The 19,109-nt window shown below is 43.7% G+C and overlaps 2 protein-coding genes across 3 annotated transcripts in view; both read left to right on the forward strand.

Moving 5' to 3' along the window:
• Nucleotides 1-2,375: 2,375 nt before the first annotated feature.
• Nucleotides 2,376-19,109, forward strand: part of GPR160 (G protein-coupled receptor 160) — a 36,465-nt gene continuing 19,731 nt past the window's right edge. The window contains exon 1 of one of the 2 annotated variants that reach the window (XR_011648609.1): nucleotides 2,376-2,624. The gene's annotated coding sequence lies outside the window, so the exon portion shown is untranslated. The remainder of the gene's footprint in view (nucleotides 2,625-19,109) is intronic. The other variant, XR_011648608.1, reaches the window with a different exon arrangement.
• LOC101440333 (GRB2-associated-binding protein 1-like) lies at nucleotides 9,090-11,806 on the forward strand. Its single transcript, XM_058296435.2, is given in 3 exon segments — nucleotides 9,090-9,160; nucleotides 9,228-9,678; nucleotides 9,680-11,806. Coding segments are annotated over 3 exon segments (2,148 nt in total). The 5' UTR covers nucleotides 9,090-9,093; the 3' UTR covers nucleotides 11,310-11,806.

Below are 19,109 nucleotides of genomic sequence, written 5' to 3' on the forward strand. Positions count from 1 at the left end.
GCCTCATAGCCCGGTGCAAGGACCTAAGGTTTTATTCTGAGTAAGAGGTAAGTCATTGAAAGGTTTTGAGCAGAGAGGGGTATCATCTGACCTACATTTTAACAAAATTATTCCAGCTGCTGCATTGTCAATGGGTTGAAAGAGGGGAAAGGCAAACAGAGGAGACATTCAGGAGGCTACTCCAATAATCCAGTCAAGAAATAAAAGGTGGGGAAAGTGGATATGGCTCAAGTGATAAGGCCTCTGCTTACCATATGGGAGGACCCCGGTTCCATCCCTGGGGCCTCCTGGTAAAAAAGAAGAGAAAGCATGCCTGCGCTGCAAGCGAGGGCCCACATAGCAAGCCAAGTGCCCACGCAGTGAGCCAGTGCCTGAGCAAGTGAGTCACACAGCAAGATGATGATGCAACAAATGAGAGACGAAGGGGAGTGTCAAGGTGAAGCGCAGAAGAGACCAGGAACTGAGGTGGTACAATTGACAGGGAACCTCTCTCCATTATCAGAGGTCCCAGGATCGAATCCTGGGAAATCCCAGAGGAGAAAGACAAGAAGAGAAGACAAAAAGAGAAATAGATATAGAAGATCACACAGTGAATAGACACAGACAGCAAAAATAGCAGGGTGGGGGAGGGAGGGGAAGAAAAAAAATCTTAAAAAAAAAAAAAGAAAAGGTGGCTTGGACCTGGGGGAAGCAGTGCAGTGATAAGAGGTGCTCAAATGGACAAAAGTGTATGGACAACGATATTCAAGGCAATGCTGTTTATAATTGGGAGATGCTAGAAATAACCTAAATAGCCATTAATAGAAGAAAGGTTAAATAAATTATGGTACATCCATGATTATTTTTTACTTATAAACTTCTGTACTGATTTAAAGCATGCACTGTTTTATAAATTCAACTCCTAATTGAATACTATTTATATTTAATTCTATTCAACGTCAGCCTAGAGGGATATGTTATAGTTTCAAAAGAAGTATGTTTCTGGACCATTAAAAGATCTTGTTTGGCAATTGAAAATATAAACCTAGAAGCACTGAAATTAGAGTTCTTATTTTTTTAAAAGTTATAAGTCAAATAGAAACATGCACCTGCACCTGTGAAGCTAATGTATCAGTAATAATTCATGCAGGTCACAACAAATAATGCACTTTTATTCTTTTCTTTTTTAAAAAAAGTTTTTAGTAAAGCAGACATCATTTAGGACACAAAGATGCTAATAAGATGCTAGATGAGTGGTGCTTTTGTAGTTTTGTTGTTATATAGAATTTAAGATCTGAAAAGGCAAAAATATTAGTCGAAGGGATCAATCTGGAAAATGAATGTGGCATTCTGAATCTACACATTAGGCAGGGATCCATTTGTGGGAGGCTAGAAACTTAAATAATAATAAGAGCAGGAACTGAAAAGGAGGAGAAAAAGGGTGGCATCTGCATCAGAAAGGCAAAACCTTTACCAGGACTCCCCCCTAGACTTCCTCATAAATCTCATTGGCCAGACTTATGTCATGTGACCACCCCTAGTGCAAGGACATCTGGGAAAGTAAGCATTTTAGCAGTGCAGACTGACTTTCAACAAAATCTGGGTTCTGTGAGAAAGGAAGAAGAGGAGAACGCATATTGAGGAGGCGGCTGGCAGTGTCTGCCGCAAGATTATCTGACAGGTCAAGGATGTTGAGGGAGAAGCCTGCTGCCCCAGGATCAAGTGGATTCTGGAAGCTCTGGGCACGACTGTTGACGAATTATGCTGCAAAGGAGGTTGGAAAATGGAAACTTTGTTCAAAGCAGCCCTGTGCTCAGCTTCAATTCTATTATTATACAAGAAAGAGAGAATGACTACTGGGGACCGCTCGGGAGGGAATCTGGCGGGCTTCTGGATCTTCTCTAATCAGGAAGGGTATGGAAGCAATTGTCGGCATAGGTTCTGGCAAGGGAGAGAGTGCGCTGGGCGCTCTGGGATACTTGAGGATGCTGAGAACATTTGAAGAAAACAAATCCAGCCTCCCGGGCTGAGCCTGAGAAAGGAATTAGGAGTGCAGGCCTGCTCCCCAGAATCACCTCATTTGGGCCCTCCTTCCTGGGCTTCATTTTCCTCTTCTGTAAAAGGGGAGTAATTACGCTGTTGACACAATGGCCCCCTGCCCACCCTTCCTTGCTAGGGAGATGGGCAGATCCTTTGGCTGGGACTCGGTCGTCAGGGCCCGGCACAGGGGTATTGGGAGTTTTCCTTAAGCCCCTGGCAGCTCCTGCCTCCCGAGGCGTCCCAACTGCCAGTTATTGCCCCCAACCCTTCCCGCAGGCCGGGGGTGGCGGCCTTGGTCACCTCTCGCCGCCCAGCCGACAGGCGGCGCCCTCCCGCGGGTCTCCCACAGGGGTCGCGACGGGGTGTGCGCGCTCCAAGATTGCCCCACGCGAACCTCGGCACTTCCTGGTGGCCGACGGGCAGAGAGCAGCGGCGGGGTCCGGGGGGCCGTCCCCTCCGCCTCCCCTCCGCCCCCGGGGAGCGCTCCGCCCCGCCCTCGGGCAGTCACCTGGGGACGCGCGCGGCCGGTGCTCGGGAGGCGGCCTCGCTGTCGGATGGGGCGCCCAGGGCGGCGGGAACGTTAAATTTGAGGCGCTGCGCGTGGGGTGAGTGCAGGGGCCGGGCGACGCGGGACGCGAGTGCAGGTCCCCCGGCGTGCTCTACACTTGCTTCCCCGCTCTGGATCCGGGTCCTTAACCTGTACCCGCGCGCCTCGGGGCTTCCCCGGCTGGGCGCTCAGGACATCGGGGAAGGAGAGTAATTACCTTTCCTGGAAGGACAGAGGACCTCTGGGAGTTCAGGGGCTGGGGCTACGCTGTTACTTGAGGGTCCCAGGAGGTGGGGCGGAAGCCCGAGCCTTCACGCTTTGGTTTGGGGTTATCGCTGAGCCTCGACCGTGGAGATGTGGCGTGCGTCGGGGGCGGGGGTGGGGGGATGCAACCTGGTGCCCTGGGCTGGGCGAATACACCCACCACAAACGCCACGCCCCGTTTCCAGGTGAAATGATTTTTAAGCATTATAAAACAAGTGATGATGACGTGGGTGATTTTTAACTCTCCTTCCTGTACACCGAGGTTGGCGTAACAGTCGCGCGCGCACACACAACGGGTATTCCTCGGAGCCAATTTGCCTCCCTTAGCGCGCTGGGCGCAGGGATTAAGCCGCAGGGATTTGCCGGGCTGTTTGTTCTCGGAGGCCGTGGCGTCCTGGTTGTTTCTTCGGTGGCCAGGCTGGCTGGCTCAAAATTACCTCTAGATTATGTGGGACCGCACTCCGGAATTTGGCGACAAGCTCATTTTCTTACCTGGGCAGGTGGCGTTGGGAGGTGGCGGCAGAGCCCGCCCCTCGCATTCCGGAGGCGACCGCCCGGACCTGGCCAGCGAAGGACGGTCCTGCTAGGTCCGGAGGAGGGAGTGCGCCTGCTGCGTCCCCACTTGTGTAAATGACTAGCGTAGGTGGAGGGTGTTATTAAAATCCGGGAGATAAACCCACACCAATCAATTTCAAAGTAGGTGAGGAGTGTTTGACTCCCAGGAGTGCTGATTGCTTCGAGGTAACTCGTTTCGCGTGTACTCGTAAGATTATTCAAAAAACAAACATCTTCGACCACTATTTGATAGCCTCTGGAATTTTCTTTGTGGTTTCTCCACAATTATAATTTTTGGAAAGAAAGGGCCAGTGGGGTGATCAGCCTGGCAGCAATGAGACTCAGAGCCGGGTAGTTTTTAAAGGCGATGCAGTGTGTGCACCTCGGCTGGATCTTAATTTGATCAAAAATGTTTTTTTAAAAATTGAGAGGATAAAGGAAATCTGTAGTGTTTTTTTAATAGCATTAAGGATATTTAGTTAGTTGTGATAATGGTATAGTGCTTATATTTTTTAAGACCCTTTATCTTTTAGGTATATATATTGAAGTTGAAATAAGAAGTTGGGGATTTGCTTCACAATAATCTGGCTTTGGGGGCTCTGCTGGGGGGAAGTAGGGAGGAAGAGATGACAGCAGATTGGCCATGAGATTAATTGTTGCCCCTAGGTCTATGAGTGTGTAAATTCTTGTGCAAATGCTTCTACTTTTGTATATGATTGACATTTTCCTTAGTAAAACTAAAATCTGTGGAGCGTTTTAGAAACCGAGGGTGGGTATGGCAGGCACCACAAGTGAGTGCAGGATTTGTAGTTTGGGTTTCAAGGTTGCCTCTTCATTTCTTTTTTCCCTCCTCCGGATATTGCTCTATTTTGCTCGGAAAGCACTGGGTGTTTGCTGAATGTGATAAAGTTGTTGCCGGATCAAGTTGATGCAGGTGAATGCTTTGTCAGCTTTTTTTATACAAAGGGTATTAGCAAGGTCTGGGACTTGAGTTGCCTCCAACCTGAGCTGGTTGTGTGAAATGTGTTAGCAATTTTTCTGAACTGCCCAGATCTCTTCGAAGTTATGCTCATCAAAAAAAGAGCCCAGAGTAGTGAACATGCCCTTGTGCATTTAAGATTTGTTTACACTTCTGAATGTATTATATACATCAAGAAGTTTATATTTTAAAAACAGCACAAGGTGAGTGTAGGTGTACTTATTACTTGAAATGGATCTTATCTGTGCGTGTAGCCCTTTCCATATCTTTACCTTGTTTGCTTCAGGGAACATGGCATTCCTTAAATATTTAGCAAAGAACCAACTCCTAAAATTTTTGCAATATTAACACTGTTCTTTGCCTTTTCAAGAACCCTGCTTTGTGTGTGCATGTGGACGGGATACATATCTATATATTCTTACAACTTTTTTCCTTCTGATTTATTGTACAATTAACTCATACTCTTTCTGTGATACTTGCTTAGTAGTTTGAACAAGTAATGATTCTCAGAGGCAGCTATTGAAATTCTGTAGAGGGAGAAAGAGCAGGCATACTCTCGAAAGATAAACCCATATTTCTGAGAGGCTTCAGTGCAACTGAATTTAATGCCCCTTTGATTTTAAGAGAAAACAAGCCAAGTAAATGATATCTATGACCAGCGAAAAGTTGAAATGTCAGATGAGATGAATCTCCTCTGCCTGGATCTTTCCTGTTTAAAAGAAGTTGTGAAGTCATGAGTGTTTGCTACAGTGTATGGGAAAATAAGGAAAGATGGACAAAAACCCCTTACAGATGGGTAGTATCATAATATGATTTCATGGTTGTATTTGAGTGAAAATTATTGGCTCGTAGCTCAGTTTTCTTTTTATTCATCAAAGAAGTATGCAGCTGGGTATTGACTTTATTTTCAACCTCATTTTCCTCACTAGTTCTCTAGAACAAGAGCACGGAGAGAGAAAGAAGGCTTGCCTGGCCCTCAGTGGCCAGGCATCACCTAATGTTTCCTGTCCTCTGTGTGAGGATGGAGAAACTGGACTCTTTGGAGGATTGACCGCTAATAGCTATTTGAAGGGATTACCACAAATATTTGACACCATCTTCTGCTGCATTTTATTGAAGGGTATAAACACATTAGAAACCAAATTGCTCTTGTGTCTGGAAATGAGAGGATAGGTTGTTAGCAATCAAAACAACTATTTCTGCATTTGTACAGTACTCTGCTTTCATCTACATCACTCCATCTTGTTAGGTGGGGTGGCTTTGCTGGAGGGTTAGTTTGGTTTTTAACAGATTGGAACTTTGAAATCTAAAGAAACTTGCCTTAAGATATTTCTTTAGAGATAAGGGGGAAGGGAATTTAACAAGTATTAAGTCCTTGTAGCCTTTCCACACTCAGGTTTGATGTTTGTTCGTTTGACCTTGTGCTTGTATGTGGGAAGCCAAGCCAGAGATGGGAAGCCAGCACTCAAGCACTGAGCTACGGAACTACATCAGCTCCCCTGAGTTGGTTTTTTCCTTTGTGAGCTTGTTTGTTTTTACCAAGGATTGAACCTGGGACCTCCTATGTGGGAAGCAAGCATTCAACCATTTGAGCTACATCTGCTTCCCTCCACACCCATGTTTTTAATTCTCACACATCTCTGAGTTGGGTATTATTAACCATTTTGCAGATGGGAATTGTTGCTTAGAGTGGTGAATCCTTCACCTGAGGTCTCACAGCTAGTAAAAGTAGAGCCAGTATGCAAACTCAGGTCAGTCTGGTTTAAGAGTCTACACTCTTTCCAGTGCCTGCTGTTCCACTCTACCTTCAGCAGGTAGCAGAGCTACATACGAGAATTATTCTAGGCAAGAGTTTGAAGCTAGCTTTATGTACCCCAGAAAAACGTGTTCTTAAATTTAATCCATTCTTGTGGGTTTAAACCCACTGAAGTAGAACCTTTTGATGAGGTTACTTCATTTAAGGTGTGGCATAATTCATGCAAGATGGGTCTTATTCAATTACTGGAGGCCTTTATAAGCAGAAGGAAATTCAGACATGAGAGAGAAAGCCACAGAGGGAGCAGCCAGAAGCTGAATTCAACAGACCACCAGCTAAGGACCAAGGATCGTGGGAGCCAGCCCCAGAATGCTACAGTTTTCAGCATTACCTTGATGATGGCTTGATTTGGACTTTTTTCTTAATCTCAAAACCCTGAGTCATTAAATTCCCCTTGTTGAAGCCAACCCTTTGCATGGTATGTGCTTGAGTAGCTGAGGAAACTGAAACAGCATGCTGTTTTTCACCACACTCTACTGCCCTGGCCATATTTTGGGACCACGGCCTATATCCACCCAACATATTTTATTGGGCCAGTGTAGAGTTGAAAACTGAGCCAGTGTTGAAAATTGGGAGACTTCAGATAGTCTACCCTATAGAATTCCCAAAGGCAGTACTGGGGCTGCCTCTTCTTTAGAGAGGGGTAGTGCGCTCTAGTTCTCCCCATCTCCACCCCTCCCTAAAGCCTCCCCCATCCTTGAGGGTGGGGTGTTTTGCATTTGCACTGTCGTTTCTCTCCTGCCTGCTATATTCATTTTCAAAGAACTTTGGAGTTTGCTGTCCCTGCAATGAAACAAAAATGCAGTACATGTGTGGGCAGGCTGCTGTAGCTGGATTTTATCTAGGTTCTTGACTATGCTACAGAAAATGAATTTCAAGAGCATGTTGGGTTAGTTAGGCCAATAATTTATTAAGGTATGGAGGAAAGAGAAATGGGAGAAATTAACATCATGACTCCCAGGTAGAGAGGAACGGACTGAAAACTGAAAGCAGGCTGATTTACAGACTACAATTTCCCATTATAGACTTATAAATGCCCAGGTTTTACTTGTGTGGTGACCATGGCAGGGGAAAAATGGTGAGAGCAGGGCGCAGAGGGCAGGAACAGGCACCGGGACAGGACGAAGGCAAGAGGGCAAAAGGCCTTCGTGCTTGCTTTTTTTTTTCTTAAAGATTTTTTTTTACTTATTTCTCTCCCATTCCCCTCCTCCTCCCCTCGTTGTCTGCTCTCTATGTCCATTCACTGTGTGTTCTTCTGTGTCCACTTGTATTCTTATCAGTGGCACCGGGGATCTGTGTCTCTTTTTCTTGAGTCATCTTGCTGGGTCAGCTCTCCGTGTGTGCGGCACCATTCCTGGGCGGGCTGCGCTTTTTTCGCGCATGGTGGCTCTCTTTATGAGGCGCACTCCTTGTGCATGGGACTCCCCTACGCAGGGGACATCCCTGCGTGGCACGGCGCTCCTTGCGTGCATTAGCACTTTGCATGGGCCAACTCATCACACAGGTCAGGAGGCCCTGCGTTTGAACCTGGACCTCCCAAATGGTAGGTGGGTGCTCTATCAGTTGAGCCAAATCTGCTTCCCTTGCTTTTTAAACCATTGAGTATTCCACGCCTTTGCTAATGGCATAGGAGGAGTCCCAGCTGTTTGCTGTTTTGATTGCTTACCCCTCACCCCATCAATCCCCTGGGAGGGCTCAGTGATAAAGTCCTTGGGGAATATCCAGGGCTTCTCCTGGCTTCCAGAGGAAATCTCATTCCACATGGGAGAATCTCGTGAGGGTCTTCCAGCAGCCACCTTGGCAGGTATTGATGTCTGCATGGACTTTTTGCCAGGTTCCAGAGCCACTGTTGATTCTCTTATTTTACTAGCTGGTTTCATTACAGTAGAGAAAAATGCCTCCCAAATCTCAGACCATTTGCTCTTTGTGAAGGGAAGTCCTTGCGCACCAAGATGCCTGCCCCCCACTTTAAACAGCCCGACTTTGGGTCCAAATGGATCCAGAGGTTGTGCATGAGTTCTCTTAGCTGATCTGACCTGGACGTCAGCCACTTGGTGAGTTTCTTGGGGTTTGTAAAAGGCTTTTCCTTCCCCGATTCCCTTCTCTGCTCACCCCACGCCCGCTAAAGAAAGTCTCTTCTAACACGCTGCCTCAGCACAGCCCGGTAGAATGTTTTGCAGGGATGAGGAACTGCGGCCTCACAAGGCTTCTGTGGCGCAAGTCCAAGGGTGGCTTAATATCCTCTTTATCATGAAACTTTCAGTTAAGGGTTAGAACAGATAGACGTTAGAACAGATAGATGTTCTCACCTCTGTGTGTATATGTCTGGGGTGATCTGAGTTTATTACAGATGAAGCTTCTGTTTAGATCTTTGTTTCCTTCCCCCTAAGTCTTGAGTGTTCAGAGCCCTGTATGTGTGTCGGGGGAGGGGAGTTGGGTAACAACAGGGAAGAAATACCACAAATGTGGCCTTGTGGGGTGGTTTCAGGGAATCAGATGCTGTTTTGGGGCCTTTATCACTAGAACTGTCAGTCTTGGTGTGTATATCCCCCAGGGTGATGTGAAAAATAGAATAAACGAGGGGTGCAAGTGATACGTCTTGTTTTGGGTAAACGAATTAAGTTTAAAGGCAAGACCAGGTCCCGCGAAGACGCCGGCCCGGCGGAGCCGGAACGCTGTGGAGGCGGGGGGGGGGGGGGGACACGGCGCGCCAGGCGGCCAGGCGGCGCCCTGAAGGGAGGCCGTGGCCGCGCGCCCGAAAGGGTCTGAGCCCCGCGGCCCCTACCCCGAGCTGTCGCTGGCGGCGGTGCGGCCAGTGTCTGCGCACGTACTTGGACCTGCGTGGGGAGGCGCGGACGCGGGAAGCCGGCGAGAGAGACCCCGGCGGAAGCCTGCCCGCGAGAGGCGCGCACCATGAGCGGCGGCGAAGTGGTCTGCTCCGGATGGCTCCGCAAATCCCCCCCGGAGAAGAAGTTGAAGCGTTATCAGAGCTACTGTATGCAAACTGCACATGAAGATATAAGTTGCAAAGGAATAGAGCCTCTGAGGAAATGCATGGAAGAGGAGATGGTTTGTGTTACGCAGTGGCCGTTTAACTGGAGATCCAGATGTCTTGGAATATTACAAAAATGATCATGCCAAGAAGCCTATCCGTATTATTGATTTAAATTTATGTCAGCAAGTTGATGCTGGATTGACATTTAACAAAAAAGAGTTTGAAAACAGCTACATTTTTGATATCAACACTATTGACCGGATTTTCTACTTGGTAGCAGACAGTGAAGAGGAGATGAATAAGTGGGTTCGTTGTATTTGTGACATCTGTGGGTTTAATCCTACGGAAGAAGATGCTGTGAAGCCACCTGGTAACTCCTCACAAGCACCAGCTGATTTACCATTAGCTATAACTACAGCCCCACCATCCACCCAGGTGGATTCTTCCTCTGCTACTCTACCTCTTCCATATCAGCTAATTAACCTTCCAACACACCTGGAAACTTGCCATCCAGGAGGATCCTCAAGACTACCTCTTGCTAATCAACTGTCAAAGCAAGAAGCCTGAACCCATGAGCCAAGGGTCATCTTTTGTTTCTGAAGAAGGAGAGGAATACCTGCTACTAGAAGACTTTGAAAGCAAAGCGATTTCATTGCAAACACATGCTGATTCTTCAAAATCCACCTCTTCTGAAACAGACTGCAATGATAACGTCCCTTCTCATAAAAATCCTGTTTCCTCCCTGAGCAAACAAGGAGTGAATGGCTTTTTTCAGCAGCAAATGATGTATGACTCTCCACCATCACGTGCTGCATCTATTTCTGTAGACGCCAACCTGTATAACCTGCCCAGAAGTTACTCTCACGATGTTTTACCGAAAGTATCGCCATCGAATACTGAAGCAGATGGAGAACTCTATGTTTTTAATACCCCATCTGGCACATCGAGTGTAGAGACTCAAGTGAGGCATGTGTCTATTAGTTACGACATTCCTCCAATACCTGGTAATACTTACCAGGTTCCACGAACATTTCCAGAAGGAACCTTGGGACAGACGTCAAAGCTAGAGACTATTCCAGATATTCCTCCACCTCGGCCACCGAAACCACATCCAGCTCATGACCGATCTCCTGTGGAAACGTGTAGTATCAAACGCACGTCCTCAGACACTGACAGTAGTTACTGTATACCTACAGCAGGAATCCCTCCATCACGTAGCAATACCATTTCCACTGTGGATCTGAACAAATTGCGAAAAGATACTAGTTCTCAAGACTTCTACGATATTCCACGAACATTTCCAAGTGACAGATCTAGTTCACTTGAAGGCTTCCATAACCACTTTAAAATCAAAAATGTGTTCACAGTGGGAAGTGTGTCAAATGAAGAACTGGATGAAAATTATGTCCCCATGAATCCCAACTCTCCACCACGACAACATTCCAGCAGTTTTACAGAACGAATCCAGGAAGAAAATTATGTGCCAATGACACCAGGGACATTTGACTTTTCTTCATTTGGGATGCAAGTTCCCCCTCCTGCTCATATGGGCTTCAGGTCCAGCCCAAAGACCCCTCCCCGAAGGCCCGTTCCCGTTGCAGACTGTGAACCACCGCCCGTGGACAGGAACCTCAAGCCAGACAGAAAAGCCAAGCCAGCACCTTTAGAAATAAAACCTTTGCCAGAGTGGGAAGAATTACAAGCTCCAGTTAGATCTCCCATCACTAGGAGTTTTGCACGAGATGCCTCTAGGTTTCCGCTGTCCCCCCGACCAGATTCAGTGCATAGTACAACTTCAAGCAGTGACTCACATGACAGTGAAGAGAATTATGTTCCCATGAACCCAAACCTGACTGGTGAAGACGCAAATCTTTTTGGCAGTAATAGTCAGGATGGAGGAAGCAGTCCTATGATAAAGCCCAAAGACAAACAAGTGGAATACCTAGATTTAGATTTAGATTCTGGGAAATCCACGCAAAAGAGCAGTGGCTCCAGCAGCAGTGTAGCAGATGAGAGAGTGGATTATGTTGTGGTTGACCAACAGAAGACCCTGGCACTAAAAAGCACCCGGGAAGCCTGGACTGATGGGAGACAGTCCACCGAATCTGAAACACCAACCAAGAGCTTGAAATGAAACTATTTCTTTACCATTTCTTAATACCAGAGAACAGAATTGTTAAAAAAAAAAATCCTGATAACAGAACCACATCCATAGCAGTGTTTGACTGAAGGTGACTTGAGACTTCTACTCTAGGTAGATCCTCAAATGAGTAGAGTTGAAGTCAAAGGACCTTGGAGACATAATCAAGCAGCAGCGATGCTAAATGGTGCTATGTGGTATCTGAACAATTCATAACATGTATATAATGTACAAAAATAGTATTGTTTAGCTCCCAGAGAAACATTTGTTGCCCATTTAACACATTTGTACTATTATTACTGTATTTATGCACTTTTTCATTTAAAATATTGGTTTGGGTATTTCCAGTGTACCTTAACATAATTCCTTTGGGAGTACTGCTTCTCCTCACACTACTCTCTATAACAATAATAAGTTAATTAAGCTACTTTTAGATTTGGAAATTGTTGTTTAAACTACAGTTTAACATTAAATGAGAAGTGGATTTACAATTGAACTTGCTACCTGAAACATTGGGTAGCTGAAAATACAGAGAGTATAGTTGGACTTGTCATGCATTGCTGAGGATAATGTACTGATTTCAGGACCTAGCTCTCTTGTTCGTGTACATTTAGGTTTTAATGGTGGAATTTTATTATATTTTGTTAATTACAGTGTTTTTGGTTCATTGGGTGAAGATTCTGCCGGGTGGGATCTTGCACTCTTTAAAGGCTGAAGAGTTAAACTATCCAGTAAGCCTATAAATCACTGCTGGCATGCAGTGATGATATGCTTTCACACTTGTTAACATGTATTAAGCTTTATATTTACAAAAGGTAGATTATATAACTAATCAGGTACGTACCAGGCACTCAATGTGCTAATACACTGATCAGGTTTAGACAATGAGCTTTAGTTGTGTTCTTGTTAGTCCTAATATTGGTTTCCAATTTGGAATTAAGGAAACAGTTGGCATTCACTGTTAGTTACAGCAACATACTGTGATTTTTAATTAGGCAGTAATTCAGATTTATTACTATAACAATGAAAATTCTCTTTTGACACCATAGTGCCCTTTTTGTGATTTTTTTTTTTTTTTTTACTTAATATTCTTCTTGGCCTTATATTTAAATCCCTATGCAATTAATACTTTATATCTTCCTTTTTGGAAAAAATAGAGGTTATATAAGTGATTCTTATATGTAGCACCTGTTGCTTTTCCAGTAAAAAAATTAAGGATTTTGTACTGTGATTATATTCACTGCCCCAATTCAACAAACATTGGAGCCTTGGTATAATGTGAAATCTTATAGTCATGGGCCCCTTCCAACCGTATTTCTGAAACCACCAAAGGAATCTTATAATTCTTTCTCACCTATAGCATGGTCCTGTGACGTATGGGTAGCAAAACCATAAATTAGAGTGAGGCTACAATTTTGTTCATCTGTTTTGGCTTTGCAGTGTAATTTAGAAAGCAAGTGTAGTTGTTCTCTTTTGCTTTGTTACATAGGATCTCTTCTGCATTGACCTAGTGCTTATACGTTTTGGAGGGGCCACAGAGTTGAATGCCCCCAGCAGAGGTGTGACTCCCTCAGATCAGACCTTTGAATGTTGCCTGAGTACACAGACATGCCCTGATTTCTGGCCTGTTGGACCAGAGTACTGTGCCTAATCAGTCTAGTGGGTTTATTTCCCCAATCCACAAACTAAAAATGTTCGTAGCAAGATGAATTGTAGACTAGTAACATTTGATGCATTTAATGTTTGCTTCTTTTAAACAAAAACTAAAACCCAGAAATGAATTTTGAGGTGGATTTTTAAATAAAAAAGATTGTTTGAGTTTGGTGTATAAGCTGTTTTATAATGAAACCACAAAATAAAAATTAAAGTCATTGAAAAAAAAAAAAAAAAAAGGCAAGACCAGCTGGTTGATTGGCTCCTTTCAGGAGAACTCTGGGACTCAGGTTTGTGGATTACCCCTCACTTAAGGGGTAATTACTAACTTCCCTGCCACATGGGCAGGCTACAAGGACCAGTGGCTTGATTATTAGCCAGAGCAAACAAAGGCAAGGCAGAGTGGTGATGTGTGGACTCTTTCCAGATCACTGAGTTTTATTTTTGGTTCTTCCACCACCTAGCTGTGTGACCTTGGCCTATTTTTTTTTTTAAAACCTCTCCATCTCAATTTCATCATATGTACAATGGAATTAATAGCAATTGCTACCTCGTTATATCAAGTGTTTTGTTTTTTTAAAATTTTTCTCCCCTCTTCCCCGTTGTCTGCTCTCTGTGCCCCTTCAGTGTGTATTCTGCTGTGTCTGCTTGCATTCTTGTCAGCGGCAACAGGAATCTGTGTCTCTTTTTGTTGCGTCATCTTGCCACGTCAGCTCTCTGTGTGTGCGGCGCCACTCATTGGTAGACTGCTCTTTCTTAGTGCAGGGTGACTCTCCTGGCGGGGCACACTCCTTGCATGTGGGGCTCCCCTACACAGGGGACACCCCTTTGCGGCACAGCATTCCTTGCATACCTGAGCACTGCGTGTGGTCCAGCTCACCACATGGGCCAGGAGGCCCTGGGTTTGAACTCTGGACCTCTCATGTGGTAGATGGACTCTTATCAGTTAAGCCAAATTTGCTTCCCTGTTTTTAACAGTGCCCAGCATGGCAGAAGTCCACGGGTTGGCTGCTGTTGTCATTAGAACCCTTTCTCCTTCACTTTTGCTTTTATTTGAGAGAATTTAATTTTTCCCCTTAACTTTAGAAGGAAGCCTGCAGGATGGAAATGCTTTCCAGCTGACCTCCCTATTTTCAGACTGAGCCATGGGCTGCCTGTCTCCATGACAAGTGCTAACAGGGCATTTCATAGAGCAGCAGCTTTGGAATCGATGAGGAGAGCTAGGCCAAAACCCATGGCTTTGAATCTAGGGCTTTGGCTCTGTTATTTTGGGATTAAAATCCACACTGACTATAGAAAGAATGGAAATCCTTGGCATTCTGTGTGGGCATGGGTGTCATCATGGAAAATGGGGCTAATACAGGCTTCCAACTGAGATGTACCTTCAAGGCAGGCTGCGTTATCTGGACATCCGGTGCCTCTTCTGTCAAAGGGATGAGCTGCCTCATAGGCATACAGGGAGGGGCTAACAACATTTTGTGAAGACCCAAGAGCTTTAAAAATCCCATACAGACACAGCAAAGTCCTGTGTTTGACTTGTTCCTCAGTGATGAAATTATACAATGGATACACCGTGAGTTTACTTTTTAACTTGGAGAAGTGATGTAGATGCTCTTAACAATTTTTATATAGTATTGTTTAGTTTTTAAAAGGGCTGTCTAATTTGATCTTTTTTTAAGTAGTAATGCTTCAGTATTTATTCCTAATTGGTAATAAATATACCACACTATCGTAAGATGTCATTAATAGGGGAAGATGTGGGGAGGGTGAAGGGTGGGGTGGCATCTGCTCTTCTTCTTTTAGGTGGCACACGGACCTGAACCCAGGACCTCCCATGTGGTAAGCAGTAGACTAAGGGTTGAGCCACATCTGCTTCCCTATTTTCTTTTATCATTTGTGCTTTTAACATCATATCTAAGAAATATTTGACTAATTTTGTACAAGTCTTTTTGTGGACATATTCCCATGCATCATCCCTCCACCAACACCTTACATTGTTGTGGAACATTTGTTAAAGATTGTAAAAGAACATCATCAGACTATTACCACTAACTATGGTATGTAGCATACATTTGATATATTTTTCTATACACCCCCTATTATTAATATGTACTAGTATTATACATTTATAGTTCATAAGAGAACACTCTGATATTTGTACTGTTGACCACAGTCCACCATCTACCACATGCTTTACTGTGTTTTACAGCCCCATTCTTTGAACAGTCTATCCAAAGTGTACACTCAGTGGCTCTCACTTTCATCATAGAGTTGTGCAGTCATCACCACATTAACCTTTGAATGTTTTCCTTAGTCCAAAAAAAAGAAATCCCTTACCCACTTATTATGAACCCTTAGTGTTGACATTGATGCAAGAATATTACAATATTACTGTTAACTATAGCCCATAAGTTACATTAATTGTATTTTTCTATGCATCACCATATTCTTACTACCTTGTAATAATGATATACATTTGTTCCAGTCCATAGAACATTCTTTTATTTGTACTATTAACCGCAGTCCTCTTCCACCTCCAGATTCACTGTGTTATTCAGTCCCTAGATTATTCTCCAGCTTTCTTTCAACTGACATTTATATCCCTAGACTACCCCCGTTTAGCCACAATCCCATTTATAAACCAGCCATGTTAATTATACTCACTATAATCTATTACCATGAACTTGATTCATTTCCAGACTTTTACAATCAAGCTAATTGAAAATCCTGCATACATTAAGCTGCAGTGCCCCTTCTTAGCCCTCATCCTATCTCCTAGTAACCTATACTCTAGGTTTTAACTCCATGTGTTTATTCTTTGTATTTAGTTCATATTAGTGAGACCATGCAATAATTGTCCTTTTGTGTCTGGCTTATTTTACTCAGCATAATGTCTTCAGGGTTTCTCCATGTTATCATATGTGTCCAAATTTCATTTCTTCTTGCAGCAGCATAGTATTCTGTCATATGTATATACCACATTTTGTTCATTCATTGGTTGATGGACACTTGGGTTGTTGCCATCTTTTGGCAGTTGTGAATAATGCTGCTGTGAACATTGGTGTGCAAATGTCTGTTTGCATCAGTTTTCAGTTCTTCTGGATATATTCCAAATAGAGGGATTGGTGGGTCATATGACAGGTCTATGTTTTAACTTCCTTAGGAACCTCCAAAATGTCTTCCACAGAGGCTGCACCATTCTACATTCCCACCAACAGTGAAGGAGGTTCCTATTTCTCCACATTCTCTCCAGCACTTGTTTTCTGTTTTTTAAATAATGACCATTTTATGAAGTGTGAAAGGTATCTCATTGTAGTTTTGATTTGCATTTCCCTAATACCTAGTGATATTGAACATTTTTTCATATACTCCCTGGCCATTTGTATTTCCTTTTTGTAGAAATGTCTGCATTTTTAGCCCATTTTAAAAATTGGATTGCTTGCTCTTTTATTGTTGAGTTATATGATCTCTATATAGCATAGAAATCAAACCTTTATCAGATATGTGTTTCCAAATGTTTTCTTCCAGTGAGTGGGTTGCACTTTTACCTTCTTGGCAAAGTCATTTAAAGCACAAAAGTGTTTTAAGTTTGAGGAGGTCCCGTTTATCCATTTTTGGTTTTGTTGCTCATGTTTTTGGTGTGAGGTTTAAGAAACCACCATTTACCACCAGTTCTTGAAGATGTTTCCCTACATTTTCTTCTAGGAACTTTATGGTTCTAGCTTTTATATTTAGGTCTTTGATCCATTTTGAGTTAATTTTTGTATAAGTTGTGAGATGGGGTCCTCTTTCTTTCCTTTGAATATGGATATCCTGTTCTCCCAGCACCATTTACTGAATAGACTGTTCTGTACTAGCTGGGTGGGCTTGAGAGCCTTGTCAAAATCACCTGATGATAGATATGAGGCGCTGTTTCTGAACCATCAATTCAGTTCCATTGGTCTAACTTTTAGTTACTTTACTGATATAATCATCATTTTTAGACTCTCTTCCAAGTCTCTCTTTCCTGTCTTTTCAGGCTGTAGCACTCCCTTTAGTATATCCTGAAAAGCCGGTCTCTTGGTTACAAACTCTTAGTTTCTTTTGATCTAGATATATCCTAAAGTTGTCCTCATTTTTCAAAGGCAGTCTTGCTGGATTTAGGTTTTGTTTTTTTTTTTTAAATAACACTTAGCTCTTTTTTTTAAGATTTATTCTCCCCCCCCCCCACCCTGCTGTGTTTTTTTGCTTTTCATTTTCTCTTGTCTATGATTCACTGGGATTCAGACCTGGAGACCTCTGATGGGGAGAGAGGTTTCCTGTCAATTGCACCACCTCAGTTCCTGGTTTCTGCTGCGCTTCACCTTGACACTCCCCTTGTCTCTCTTCTGATGCATCATCATCTTACTGTGTGACTCATTTGTGTGGGCACTCAGCTCACTGCATGGGCACTCATGTGGGCACTGGCTTGCCACACAGGCACATTTTCTCTTCTTTTGCACCAGGAGGCCCCAGGGATCGAACCCTGGTTCTCCCATATGGTAGGCAGAAGCTCTATCACTTGAGCCACATCCGCTTCCCTGGATATAGGTTCTTGGTTGGCAGTTTTTCTCTTTCAGTATCTTGAATATGTATCACTGTCTTTTTGCCTCCATGGTTTCTTATGAGAAGTCAGCACTTAATCATATTGGGAATCCCTTCTTTGTGATAAGGTGTTTTTCTCTTTTTGCTCTCAGGATTCTCTTTATCTTTGGCATTTGACATTCTGATTAGTATGTGTCTCAGACTAGGTCTATTCAGGTGTGTTCCAATGAGAGTACGTTGTACTACTTGGACACATAAACTATGCCCTTCAATAGGGTTGGGAAATTTTCTACCATTTTTTTCCTCATATAATTCTTCTGCCCCTTTTCCATCTCTTCTCCTTCTCTGACACCTATGTATATTTGCATGTCTCTTGCCATCATTTAGTTCCTTGAGACACTGCTCAGTTTTTTCCAATTTTTTAATCTGTTTTTTTTAATGTTTGCTTTTGTAGGCCTTGTCTTCAAGCTTACTCATCCTTTCTTCTGCCTCCTCAAATTTGCTGTTATGTGCCTCCTTTAAAAAAATACAAAACATTTATCCCCTCCTCATATGAATCTTTCCTCTTTCTTCTCATTGTCTGCTTGTCTTTTTTTTAGGAGGCACTGGGAACCAAACCCGGGACCTCCCATGTGGGAGGCGAGTGCCCAGCTACTTGAGCCACTTCTGCGCTCTGCTGGTTGCATCGTCTGCTGGTTGTGGCATCTGCTCATTGCAGCATATTGCTGGTTGCGGCTTCTGCTCATTTTCTTCAGGAGGCACTGGGAACCAAATCCAGGACCTCCCATATGGGAGTCAGGCACCCAGTTGCTTGAGCTACATACACTACCTCCAGTGTTTTGTTTTTTTTTTTATTTTAAGGATTTATTTTATTTCTCCCCCACCCCTCGTTATTCGTGCTGTCTGCTCTCTCCAATGTATTTTTTAGTTTCATTTATTCTGTCTTTCATTTCCATAGGATCTGCTATTTTTCTGTGTATACTTTCAAATTCTTTGTGATGTCCTTAATCTCTTTAGCCATCTCATTGAATTTATTAAGGAGATTTGTTTCAACATCTGTGACTAGTTGTCTCCACTCCCTTATGTCATCTGGAAGCTTAGTTTGTTCCTTTGGCTGGGCCATAGCTTCCTGTTTCTTGTATGTATTGTAATTTTCTTTTGTTGGTGTCTTGGCATCTCATTTACCAGAGGTATGTATTCTGGACACAGTTTCATTCTTTAGCCTAGGACTTTTTATTTGATTGATTTAGTGCTTCCACCCCTCTTTGATACTTGGCTCATCTTAATTTGTAACTTTATAGTGGCCCATGTTTAGCCAATCTGAAATTTTTTCAGCTCCTTTTCATGTTTCTGGCCCTTTCTCCCTTGCTGGTTGTGTAGTAGGAGCCAAAGATGAAGTTGTACTGTAAGCTGTGAAGTCTGAAACTGCCTGTTTTGCCCCAGCTACTGATGAAGCTTCTCTTCCTTTTCTTCCCTGCCCAGGGTAGAGACAGAGCCACAGCCATGTGTAGTAATCTAAGGCATGAAGGCCAAGACCATCTCTAGTTGCCCAGAGACACTAATGAAGCTCCAGCCCCT

Source organism: Dasypus novemcinctus, chromosome 4 (assembly GCF_030445035.2).
Source record: "Dasypus novemcinctus isolate mDasNov1 chromosome 4, mDasNov1.1.hap2, whole genome shotgun sequence".
NCBI classification, from domain to species: Eukaryota; Metazoa; Chordata; class Mammalia; order Cingulata; family Dasypodidae; genus Dasypus; species Dasypus novemcinctus.